Source organism: Carassius gibelio, chromosome B20 (genome assembly GCF_023724105.1).
Source record: "Carassius gibelio isolate Cgi1373 ecotype wild population from Czech Republic chromosome B20, carGib1.2-hapl.c, whole genome shotgun sequence".
Taxonomy (NCBI): domain Eukaryota; kingdom Metazoa; phylum Chordata; class Actinopteri; order Cypriniformes; family Cyprinidae; genus Carassius; species Carassius gibelio.
The window spans coordinates 21788611-21802373 of NC_068415.1; the positions used below are offsets into that span (position 1 = coordinate 21788611).

The window sequence follows — 13763 nt, forward strand, 5'->3', positions numbered from 1 at the left end:
TATTTGACCTAATATTTCATTAAAAAAGATGCAGATGCCACTTAAAATTTTGTTATCTAATGTGATGAAAATTAGACCTTTTCAAATGTGTGGATTTAGTATCAAAGTACTATTCGGGGCCCCTGGAAATGACAACAAAACACCCACGACAAATCCAAAAACACAGACCACAGTTAAAAATAACTGAAAGCACTTATTTTGATTTGCAGTGATAGAGAGACACACATTCCACTCGACTCTGGCTGAAACATTTTAGTACTAGAAACTAGACTGACCTCATTTCCTTCACAAAGATGAAAAAGATCCTCCCAACAGGAGATTTCACTTTATTAAGATGGCACTTGCCATAATAACCATTCCCGTGGTTGTGACTAGCTTGGCAATTTACTTCAACTAGTTAGACCGCTGCCTCATAAGAGTTCCTGTAAGAGGTTTTTGGAAAGCCTGCCAGATGCATTGGACATTCCTAGACAACCACATAGACCAGGGGGCGCAGATGGCTGGAAAGTCACACACGTCACAGACATAAACAAGACTCTGTCAAAGGTCCAACATGTGGGTTGAGTGTGTGTTTAAAACTGCAATCTGAACACCTTCCAGTTTGAAGGAACTAGTGTGAATCTGTCATGGAGAAGCTATATTCAGTGGACGTGAGTTCATTTAAAGGGCATGTCTGCATTGTTCTTAGTTTTTGTGGAAAGACCTTAGGGATCATTATCCTTTCATGAGAATTTACTCAGATCCTTTAATATGAATTTAGTATAATCTCCATCAAAATGCTTGGTCTCCTAAACCTCATTACACTGCTGCACAGAAGCCTTTGAACAGAGCCTCAAGTAGAAACTGAAGATAGAAATGTTTACTGGGGTCTATGACAAATTAAAGGCTCTGCTAACTGTATTCTCTTTCAAAGGCACTGACACCAAACAAGAAATAAATAAGTGTACTCCGAGTACACTTTCATGATTATGTTCCTTAACACTTAAAAGTGCACTTTGTAAAAATGTCCGATCAAATGTCTCACTTGAAAGTGTTTTAAATCATTGATTTAGTAAGGCATTAGAACTTCACATTTTGACACAAATGGGTGAAAGGCTATCTATTGGTAAGATCAGACTTATGTAACAAAACATCTGCTAAAACATCCTTATCAAGAAGAGTGTGCAATGTGTTTTACTTTTATTATGCAAGACGTGTCTTGAATATGAACGCGTTTTAAACACCAACCTGCATGTTCTTGAAGACATTATCTGAACCATGGAAGCCACCACTGCAGTATTTAATTTCATTTGGTTTGCTGTGAATCAAAGTGGGAGACAGTGAAAATGCCAGCTTGAGTGCTGATAAAAAAAAAAAAAAAAAAAAAAAAAAAAAAATACATCTTCAAATGCCTTCAAATTCTAGTTACCATTTAAAATCAGAAAGGTTTGCAGAATGATAAAAACATCAAAAGAGGTTATACGCATCCAGTTTTATAAACCTTAATACATAAAGAGTTATTAGCTTCATTCATTATACATTTATTTTTTTAATATATATTTACAATTTATGCATTTGAATTCCATAAAAAATTGATCTATTTTATTTATCTATTTAGACATATTTTTATATATCTTTTTTTTTTCAGTAAAAAAAAAATATGCACATGGATGGATAAAATATGGATAGCTATGGATCAAGTAATATTCAGTTAGTTTAAAGGGGTCATGTGATGCAATTTCAAGTTTTCCTTTCTCTTAAACCCAAAGACTCAAACCCAAAGACTTTTAAGAGTTAAGAGTCAAGACTCGTCCACCCCCTCCTAAAACACCTCGTTTAAACACGCCCCCACATGTCTATGTCACTGTGTGGGAAGATTTGCTTAATGCCTCCCAAATGTTCACGCAAAGAAAGAAGACAGTAACTTTCATTCTCGCTTTGTTTGGCCTTCCAAAAGAGGACACGACTAGAAATCAGTGGCTAAGTTGTATTTACAACACTGTTTCAGAACAGTTCAAACCAAATATTCATCTGTGCAAAGCAGATGACTGTTTCCATAACCTGGGAGAATAGCTTACAATCCCATCTGTTCTGACCCATAGTCTGTAAGTATGTTTTCATGTGTAAAGGACTTGCCACTGATGATCAAACGCGAGTTTTGAGCAGAGAAGAGGAGCGCTTGTTGTTTTTCGTTTCTCCGATCGCAAATTTAGATTTATTCAGATTCAAATTTGTGTTTACACAGAGCGATACACAACGTGTTAAAAGACAGTATAAGTCATTATAATCAGTAATTATGTCCACACTGGATGCAGCAAATGCCTTGTTTGTAATGGGTTTTATTGGTTTTGTCTCGTCCCGACAGCATACGTCATCACAGTATGTTGAGGGGTATCACATTTCCATCACACGCTTGAATCATTCAGCCAATCACAACGAACTGGATACCTGACCAATCAGAGCACACCTCGCTTTTCAGACCGATGAGCTTTGTAAAAACCAACACGTTTCAGAAAGACGGGGCATAGAAGAGGAACAACAATAATGTACAGTATGTGGAAAATAATTTGTTTTTTTTAACCTTAAACCACATAAACACTTCATTTCAACAAATACACAAAATAATGTTCTTTTTAGCAACATTTTTTTTGCATTATTGAGACACTGTTTTCCAAATGAATGTTGTTCAGTGCTTTGACGCAATGCACTTTGTTTAAAGCACTATATAAATAAAGGTGATTGATTGAACATCATATGACCCCCGTTAAAATATATGAGATTGAAAGAACTTGGATTTATTCAGGATAAATATATAAACTTGGTTATTGTGTATTTAAAACACACTCTGCCTTTATATGTATGACTGACAAATATGAATCACATTACATTTATTAGTTTATCTAAAAACTGCATAATCCAAATGAATGGACATTTTATATGCATAAACCATACATTTAGAACTATTTTCTTTTTTTGACAAGACAAGCATCAGATGTGGCGTCCCAAAGCTCATACTCACAGTGCTGCTTGCCAGCCGGGCTGCATGTAGAGATGTGCTCTCTCTATACGGATGTTACTGGCAAAGTGAAGCCGTTTGGGCAGATGCTCCTTCAGATACGGCTTCATCGGCTGATCGGTTTCTCTGCACTTCACACACAGGAAGAAAAAATGACAGTATAAAGATTTCAACATGATTAAGTGGATGATATGGTCTGTAATTGAGGTATGGGGATGTTGTGACCGGGTCATACCGAAAGATTCTTCACCAGACCTTCATAATCAACTGCCAGGTGAATACAGGGAAAGAGAAGAGATGGATCATTTGACTTACATTTAATGAACAAAACACTTTTTATAAATGGGTGTTTCTTCAACTATGGTCACTTTAGACCAGTTGTAAAATATTATTAATCATTGTTAATCATTATTAATCATTATTTATCATTGTTCTATATTTTTAAGTGTTATTTAAAACATTTATTTGTCATTTTCAGCTTCATTTCTCTAGTTTTGAGTGTCACATGATCCTTCAGAAATCATGCTAATATACTGATTTGCTGCTCAAAAACATATATTTTTGTTAATCAATGCTGAAAACAACTGTGTAGCTTAAAATTAACAGCATTTGCAGCAGAATTTATTTACAAAAATGTACATTTTTACTGTCACTATTGATCATTTTAAAAGATCCTTGCTGAATAAAAATTTTTTTCATTTATTTTAATCCATTAAAAGTACATATATTTTACCAATCCCAAAATTTTCATCATTTTTCACCCTGTTTTTAATTGTACAAGTACACTAACTTTTGATAAAACTTCTTTAGGAACAAAAATGTTGGTCATAGTGGAAATTAGCTGCAATTTGTGTAAAAATGATTCAAGAGACATTGAAAACCAGTGAATATATGGTTATATGATACCACTGATATATGAAAATCAACAAAAATGAACCATAAGCTATTTTATCGCTAATGCAAACTTTATACCATGAACCTGATAGTTTTAATAAAATAAAAATCAACAGCTGTGATACAAAAGTGTCTATAGTTGAAGAAACCCTCAAATACAAAGAAATGTGTTATGGGTCAAATCTGTTCACTTACAAGAGAAGAATTCATCAGGCAAACGTTTGGGACGAACTCTCCCTGCAGGACCCTGGATGACAGTGATGTCATCTATGTTTTCCAGATAGTCCGAGACATACGCAGCTTTCTTGCACGACGCTTCTTCCATCCCTGCAAATCAAGCATTCGAAATGAACTATATTTCACAGATCGCTCATTTAGATGTGCTTAAAGGAATAGTTCACCTAAACAACTCTATCATGATTTACTGACACAAACCAGAATGAATTATTTCTAAGTAAAAGAAGTGAGTACATCTTTGGATAATGAATCAAAAGCATTAAATTGCAAGTAAGATTCTCAGTGTACTAATTCATTAGTATTAAAACATTGAACTTTTTTTCCTCACATGGAAGTCAAGTCAATATTTCTATAGCACATTTAAAAGCAACAGTTGCACCAAAGTGCAGTACAAAAAAACAAAAATTATAGCATAATAGGAAACATGCATCATATGAAAAACAAACACATTAAAATATAATCAGAGAAAACTGTCATCAAAACCTTAAACTGACATTAATCAAAAGCCAGAAAAAAACTAATCAGATTTGAGAACAGACTTAAATTGGCAAGTGAAGGAGCAAGTCTCACATTTACAGGCAAACTGAGCTGCAGCTGAGAAAGCAGACCACCCTTGGTTTTACAGCAACAATGTGGGACAGTTAAGAGAAGCTAATTACTAGACCCAAGTGCTCTTTGAGGAGAGTAAGGAATCAGATGTATTTTGGTGCAAGACCGATAAAGCCTTGTACACAAAGACATCTATTTTGAAATCAATTAAAACTTTACAGGAAGCCAATGTAAAGTTGCTTAAATTGGAGTAATGCGATCCCTCTTTTTGTTCCAGTAAGAAGCATTTGACAATTTGCAGTTGAGAAATCGCCGTTTGAGGCAGGCCACAATAAAGGGAATTACAGTAATCCATGCATGATGTTATAAAACATGGATTACAGTCTGCGTATCATTGTGGGGCAAAAACTGTTTTAGTTTAGCAATAGAGTGGCCTTAAATAATAACTTCACTTTTGCTTTTGTTTAATTGCAAAAGATTATTAGCCATCCAACATTGTATCCATTTAAAACAGTCGTAGAGCACATCCAAAGAATCACTGCTGTCAGTTTTTGCAGGAAGATAGAACTGTGATTGTCAGCATAGCAGTGGTAGGAAATCTTATTTTTCTTAAAAATGGCATCCAATGGAGGCATGTAAAGTGAAAAAAGAAGAAGGCCTAAAATGGACCCTTGGGGCACACACCGCATGACAAAGAAGCCAACGAAAAAGAAAACTTCCCAGTCTGAGAAGGTTTTATCTTTGAGATAAGAGGCCAACCACTGCAGGGCAACACCCTGAATACCCACCAACTTTTCCAACCAATGTAACAGAAAACTATGATCAATTGTATTGAATGCCACACTTAAATCTGACAAAACAAGCACCGCATATGAACCAGTATCGAGAACTTGCAAAAGGTCATTGCTAACCTTCAACAGTGCAGTTTATGTGCTGAACTGCACTGAAGTGTCAAAAAAGCATATAATTCACTGACAGCAAGGCTTACAGCCAAACCTCCAAGTCTCTCATTATATTTCTGAGCGAGTACTAATTAAACATCAGTGTTGCAACAGAAGTTCAGCACATTAAAAAAAATACAAGCTCAATATGTATTCACAATCACGCCAACCACAAAGGCAGAGCAGCACAGACAATTAAAAACTCAAGAGTCAAAATTAGCATGCTAGCAGGCTTCGTGGCGTACTCCAAGGTCAGGAGACACATGTGCAATCCCACACCCCTTTAATTTGCCCCAATCACAAATGAAGACACATGTCAAGCAGATGTCACTGTTCAAGAACTTCTGTGCCCTACCCAGAATCAGTGTTATTTTCCTATCATTGAGATACTATTATTATTTGTATATTTTTATGTACTTTTTAATTTTGGTATTTTTATTGTTCGTCATTTTTATACATTTTTTAAATGTATGCTTTTTTTTTGAAAATAAATACTATCTATTTAGCAGATAAATAGATAATTTTGGTATTTTTATTGTATGTCATTTTTATAAATTTTTTAAATGTCTATTGTTTTTTTTCCGTTTTAGTTATTTTATTACTGCAATTTGAATTAAATGAAATAAAATAAGGTAACTGGCTGCAATAAAATGAGTTTAAAGTGTTTTATTATGCTATTTCAAGTCGCAAAAGTACTTTAAAATGATAATAGATTTAAATGTATGCTTTTTTTTTAAATGTATGCTTTTTTTAAAGATAAATACTACCTGGTAGCATTAATGACTATCTATTTATCTATTTAGCAGATAAATAGATAATAGATAAATGCTTTATAGAACACTATCTAATCCAAATTTGCCAACAAAAAGTTTCTCTTCTAATATTACAGTGGCACAAAAATGGCCAGATTTAATACTTCTGTTACTGGACTGCAGATTACAATTGTTTCATAAAAACTGGTGTAAGAATTGCAGAACTTCAGACACTTTTATCTTCTGAGACAGACCATAAACACACAGTGCATTAACATACAGACGATGTGGGGAAACACAACACCTCTCTCACCTATATATCAGTTCCTTTTCATCCCCTTTCTTCCCCTTCCACTTACCCATCCTCCCTCCACTTGGTTCACTCAGATTGGTCAATAGCAGAATATAATGTTCTACATGAAAATACCAATGCATGTAGCCTAACAGTCATATCTGGTATCATTTGAAATATCTCACTGCAACTGATACAATGGTCTCAGTCTTACAAAAGTAGACCAAAAGACAATATAGATCCTAAGAGTTATGAGATATTTTGCTTTCTGTAATAGGAGTGCCCTTTCCCAGGATCTTTCATGTAAATTACCTTCTGTTCCCATTGAGGTGTAAACCACCCAAGTCTGGGACCTGGCTTAATGCAAATTCCAATTGTTAGTTCCTGTCTCGATCTCTGTGGATGTTTGTCTTGGTTTGAGGTAATTAAGGAAATTTAGGATCAGGGCCTTCTGTAGCTAGAATGAGCCCACACACACGTCTTCACACCTCATACTATGTCTTTTTCTAAAAGTCAAGAATTAGAGACAGACAAACAGCCGATTTGTCTTTCAACCTATATTCGATGTCATACTAAAATGGTGTCAGATTAGATAATAAAACGGAGTCACGCAAGAAACCTTCAGCCAGCATTGGATACCTTCTTTGGACCGAGTGGGTGAACCTTACACTGGGAATACAAGTCCTATAAATATTTACTAATGTCTGACTGAATATGACATTTTAATATCAGATAATAATAATAATAATAATAATAATAATAATAATAATAATAATAAAAAAAAAAAATATGAAATGTCAGTAATCACTTTATTCATTTAATATTTTGTGATTTTCTAAATTATTTACATTTTTAGATTATATGTGATGTTGAATATATATTATATACAACTTTATCTGGATCACTATCAAGTATGCAATGCAATACATTTCATAAAGCAAATCTCAACTGCCTGATTTTAAATTTTGTTTCAAAATCTTTAAACTGGGTATACTGTATAATTATATCCCCATACATACAGTATACTGATACTGTATAGAATACTGTAGGGCAATATGAACTATACAGCAAATATCAACTGTTTGAAATGCTTGCATCGTGGCAAAATGTAAACTGTGTTATAAAAAGCATGAAGATATTATACACATAAACCATCATTAATTTCTGTAAAGCTGCCTTAAAAACAATGGGTTTCATTCACTAAGCATGTGTGCAAGTTTGTGCATGAAAAGTGTTTAAGAGTGTTTTAAGAGCAAATCACGTAATAAAAATGTATCGTAAATTTACAAACTTCTAATAAAATGTTGAGAGGATTTTTTCATCTCACAATAGCGAGTTTACATCTTACAAGTCAGAATTACGAAAACTCAGAATAATTTTTTTCAGATATTTTGTTTGGTGTTGGAAACAAGCTTCTACTGTATATATGAAAGCAGTTCCTCAAACAGCGGCACGTTTGATGAAGTCAAGCCCTTATGCAAATACATCTATACAGTAACTGTTGCCAATAAGTTTAAGCTCATATTTGTCCTCATGTTCAAATTAAAGTGTAAAAGAAAGACACACAGTACTCACCGTGGTCAGAGACCAGAACCAGGTTGACACATCTGTGCAACTGTCTTTCCTTGAGAGCCTCCATCAACATCCCAAGAAACCTGTCCACATTCAGTAAAGCCTCAATGACCTGCAATGCAAAAATCTGTCATGATTTGAAACACACACATTTCATCAGTAGAATCCAAAGCAGGGGAATTCCTACTGATTCTGATCAGTTTGAGAGCTAACATCCCCCCCAAAAAAACTTCAACAAAAAAATATTTTAACCTGTTAACTGTCACTCACGTTTTTGAAGATAGACTTGAATATGCATGATACAAACCTAAATTTTTATAATTCATTATAAAACATTTTTTAACATGATTTTGATGTACCATTTACATGGTAATGCAATGTCTGATTTTAAAATGGGTTTTGAAGGATGAATTTTGAGATTTTATGTTTTCAAGTGATATATAACTTCTGATGATTTCTAAAATGTGATAGAGAAAAAGGCAACGAGGAAGTCTTTTTTTTAAACAAAGGTCAAAGCTCCTTTTGTAATGTAGATTTCTGAGGGTGCACTCTTGTCATAAATTCATCTATTACTTTTCCTACATAATTAAAAAAATATATATATTGGTAAAATATATATTTGAGAGTCTTAGACCTTTCCAACGATATATAGTTTGTCAAGATTAGATTAGATTTGATTGTAAAATAGTATAGTCAATGTAGGTGTCCCGTATACGGGACGGGGTGACATTTAACAGGTTAAATCAGACATTTCCCCCCAAACTAAACTGAGATTGAAGTTTGTCAGTTATTTCCAGATGTGGTTTGTCTTCAGTTTACCTGGCTACTCATTGGTCCATGTCGATGACCTGCAGAATCAGGCTCTTCGAAGTATAAGGTGTAAAAGTCTGGCCTAAAACAAAGTGAATATACTGCAAATTAAAAAAATTACATATAATCTAATTTACGGTATTCAAGTCAAAATAGTATTTGACATAATGTTAATCAACCTGAATACATTAATTTACACATTTTTATGAGCTAAATACGGTAGAAATAGCTCTTTACCTTAAACAATCGCAAGTTACGATTTTTACAGTGTAGGCAAAATCAAACCAAAACAGTACTTAAAAAATTAAAATAAATAAATATGCATTTAAAAAAAGAATTACCTTTTTCCTTCAGGTAAATGCAACCATTCGAAGATTTGTGCAACCCTCTTTTCAAAGGGGATGTTCCTAAAGAAAGAAAAATTATATCATCTATTTTAACTAGTTTGTTGTCTCAAAATTGTTGATGGCTGTTTCTAAAATCCCTTATATCTTCTACTGAATTCGGTAAAAGCCCATATTCAGAGACATTACCTATGTAACCTGCTTCAAACTCTGAGGCAACCTTTTGTATTTAATGTAATATGAAGTGTTGCTCTTAATAGCTAGCTTTAATTATAGTCAGTCCCCACAAACCTTAAATCAACCCTAAAATCCAATTAATAACAGTTTAAACTAAAGAAAATCAGGTATTGTAAATATCCACCTGTCATACTTCACCCAGTAATCTGGGAAATGTCCATTGACTTTCACATCGGATCCAGGCCAGAAGAAAGTAGCTGTTTTTAGTTTGTTTTTCATGGCTGTGAGCCAAACCTATAGACAATCACAGGAACAACTGAATGAAAGTGCTGACAAAAGATGCAGCGCACAAAAGATAAAACACCATTAACAATCATAAACGCAAACAAGCATCTGCAAAAAAAGCAAGGTAAGAGAGAGAGCCTCAATACAAAGACAGTGATTATATATATATAGGAACAAAATTAGAAGCTAAAATGGTCGCTACTATAGCAAAGTACATATATGGTCATGAAGGAGCTCTAAAACTTCAAGCATGCACGCCTAAAGTCAGAAACCACAAAGCCCATCTCTGTAATTACTGTACAAGCCAATAGGATGGATCCTAACCTAGTCCTCAATGTAACACAGCTACCACTGAATGTGGATGTCTCGCATGTTTAAATCACCATTAGTTTGACTCTCAAATGCCAACAGCTGCCTCTTTTCAAAAGCAAATCCCAGTATCTCCCACTAAAAGTTTTCCGCTGCATCATTTCAGCACCATGGACGGGGCAAAGCAAAAGCGCGTGGCGCAGAAGGAACCCGTGTTCCCAGTGAGGAGATTGAGGAACTTCAGAAACCCTGTCCATCAACAACTAGGATACAGGAAAGTTTATCAGGAAAACAAAAACTTTGCTATAGATCTTGGATGGTCACAATTTCAGCTGCCCACCACAGAAACACCTTGTGCTCTGGCATTTTTTGACCATTTTAAACAGGAATGGTCATTAAACAGGAATCTGAAGGGATTTGGAATTGCTTTGGAAAACTGTCTGCTAAATGAATAAATATAAATGTAAATGACTGGTAGAAATGATGGTCATTGGTCAATCAGCATGGTCTTCCTGATGAAGCTGGTTGATCAAGGAAACCTTATTGGTTCAAGCTAGTTAATAAGCCTGCTAGAGATACCAGCATCTCATATTGGGGTGGGGACAACATCTGTTTACATGCACAGAAGTTTCCAAGTCTGAAACAGATGGTAAGGTCACCACCATATGGTAAGTTTTGCCAACTAAGGGCTTAGTAATCACTTGTAAGGTTTTAAACCACGTATGCTCTTAATTGGGTTCAAATTGAGTTAAACATCTGCGTTAACCCGAAACAGCTATCTTGACGAACTCTAAAGAGAAACACGCTAAGGGTGCTGCCAATAGATGGGTGTGACGTTACTTTCGTTCCACCCTGATACAGCAAGAAATCTGGAAGAATTCTTCCACATGAACTTGAAGAATGTTCCACTCCATCACTCTGAGTTCTGGCAGTTCAGATGAGTATATTAGCAGGAGACGCTCCAATGGGTGCCAGAAATGTCTGACCCTTGGCCAGAAGAGTGTGATCCAAAGGAACATTCTTCAAACAGTGCCTATGGGAGACTCATCAACTGGGAATCTGAAAGGGTGTGTTACTGAAGAACTATGAAGGTCACAGTCCAAGCCAAAATTTGACGTTTCTAAAAAAAAAAAAACATATTTTGCATTTCTGGATGCATTCATGAATTTCCAGGTTGGTTTAGGTTGACTAATGCTGGCCTGACTGCTAGACATGATGTTCAACCAGCATTTGTCTTTCTGATGAAGTTTATTCGTTAAGGAAACCTTGCTTGTTCTAGCTAAGAAGCCTAATGGAGACTCCTGTTTATATATATATAATGTGCTAAAGACTCAAAATGTGTTCTGGATTGATGATCTCTTAAAATACATCAATAGCTGATGTCAAATGGATGGGTCATCAAACAAAAAATTGTAAGGATGTGTTATTTAAAAACTATCAGTCCAAGACCGACTGTGACATTTCTGTTTATTTTTCATTGGGTTAACAAAGACTTGTTGGTTTAGGTTGGCTAATGCTGGGATGACTGCTAGAAATGACAGTCAACCAGCATGGTTTTGTTGTGGATGTTGGTGCCTATGTATGCATGTGCATGCAATATGCATTAATTATGGTCTTTATAATAAACAATCTTTGCATGAATGTTTTGTTTATGGGAAAATATATATTTTTGATTGATATTACATTATGTAACAAAATGTAAGGTTTTAAGGTTCTAAATAAATAAATACATTCAAACTGAGGGGATGTAAACCGAGTTTAAAGGTTTCACAAGAAAATTCTCTAATCTTTATTAAACAGATCCTCACAAATCGAGAAGATTGCAGATGTGTTGAATACTCACTGGTTCGCCCTGGTACCATACAGGGTTGAATTTCTCATCAGATTTCAAACTGAACGAGGCATTGCGAGTGACATCATACATCTTATTGTCCACAATTCCATGTGATTCTGGATACAAACCCTGCAAACGAAAAACATTTTATGAAAGCATTATTTCACTCATTATAAAACAGGAACAAAGCAAATGAACCTGTACAGTCTGTAAAGCAACCATTGGAACAGAGTAATTGACTGTCTTGTTACTAAAGAAAGCAAAAATGATAACCATCATTACATTATGACATGTATACTGTATGAGCAATTGTTGCTTAATTTCTGCCTGTCACTTACCGTCACTATGGTGTAATGATTTGGGAAAGTCTTGGTGGGATAAGCAGGTCTCATATACGGGGTGGAGGTCCCACATTTCCCTGAAGAAACAAGATGAGATTAACCATAAATTAATTATTATTTGTTTTTGTTTTTTTTTAAATAAGACAAAACAACCAAAAATAAATAAATCAGAAGTCTTGGAAAATCTGGATATATGAAGTAGCCTAATTTTACAAATATGACTTCTAGACCTGGAAAAAAAATGAAAATTAATAAGCTCTTAAATGCAATGGGGATTTCAACAGCGATGCATAACTTAATAGTTTTAATAGTTACATTTTCTACTTTATCAGGCAAAATTTGTACATAATATTTTTTAAAGTACTTATCCTTAATCTTTATCCAGTAAATCATGAACGACTAGAAAATTACTATAAATTTGTTTTAAACATAATCATTTTAATCTTAATTATACTTATTTATGAATTATTATTACTTATTTTAATATGGATGCTACTAGTTTTGGTCATAAAAAAAAAAACAAAATAAAAAAAAACTTTTTTTTATTACAGCAAATGCACCAGAAGAAACCTATTAGTCTACATGTGGGGAATCCTGGAATATTGTGGACGATGGGCGGTCTTGGAGTGATAAAGAGTTCAGAACCACGGGTTTAGACCAGTGAGTATTATAATTGCTAGATGCTTCAGTTGGTTTTAATACAACAGTCCTCTTACAAGATGAATTCGACTTATTAATTCATCAGAATGACAAATGTTAAGTCATTTTAAACACAAGTCAATTAAAAATGTTCATCAGATTCCCCTAACAGATATGACAGACATCATTCTAGAGTCAGGATCAGACTCTGACATACTGAGTTTGTTGATGACAGGAAGCAGGCTGCTGTAGGCCTCCATGTATCCGGCCCTGAATCCATCCAGAGACACCAGAAGCAGTGGCGGTTTAGCAAACCTACAGAAAAAGACGAAGTTTTTAGACATGCTTGACATGCCATGGAATAAAGTAGCTTCCTTTTTCAGTTGAAGTACCCATGGGTAAAAATAGCAATAGGAAACTTGAGCAGGGTTTCACCCAGAGAACACAGATGTTGATGCATGTCTACAACAACCAGAATAACAGAGACAAACATGCATTACTTCAGAGACTTGAGACTCCTAATAGGCAAACTTTTGATGTTATGAAAATATATTCATATTTAGCATTTTGATCATACAGCTTTTAACTAGTTACCAGACTTTATGTGCAAAAATATTGCAAAAGGCGCAATATCCCTCCAATATAATTTGTCTTAATGTTATCTATCTGACTGTATGATGGCAACATTCTAACATCCTTGTCTTTAAAGATACATTACCCCACTGTAAGACAATTGAATTTCATATATATATATATATATATTAGTGGTGGGCATAGATTCATATTTTTAAT

The 13763-nt window shown here is 34.5% G+C and overlaps 1 protein-coding gene across 1 annotated transcript in view; it reads right to left on the reverse strand.

Annotated features, from left to right (window-relative positions):
* The window catches only part of LOC127984449 (ectonucleotide pyrophosphatase/phosphodiesterase family member 1), a 39555-nt gene that overhangs the window by 16269 nt on the left and 9523 nt on the right, over positions 1–13763 (reverse strand). Inside the window, exons 6-16 of the mRNA XM_052587090.1 lie at positions 13189–13286; positions 12330–12409; positions 12001–12120; positions 9748–9857; positions 9384–9449; positions 9052–9124; positions 8236–8344; positions 4085–4216; positions 3231–3262; positions 2999–3126; positions 1228–1297 (exon numbers count right to left, since the gene is read on the reverse strand). Coding sequence (XP_052443050.1) covers positions 1228–1297; positions 2999–3126; positions 3231–3262; positions 4085–4216; positions 8236–8344; positions 9052–9124; positions 9384–9449; positions 9748–9857; positions 12001–12120; positions 12330–12409; positions 13189–13286 — 1018 coding nt within the window. The remainder of the gene's footprint in view (positions 1–1227; positions 1298–2998; positions 3127–3230; positions 3263–4084; positions 4217–8235; positions 8345–9051; positions 9125–9383; positions 9450–9747; positions 9858–12000; positions 12121–12329; positions 12410–13188; positions 13287–13763) is intronic.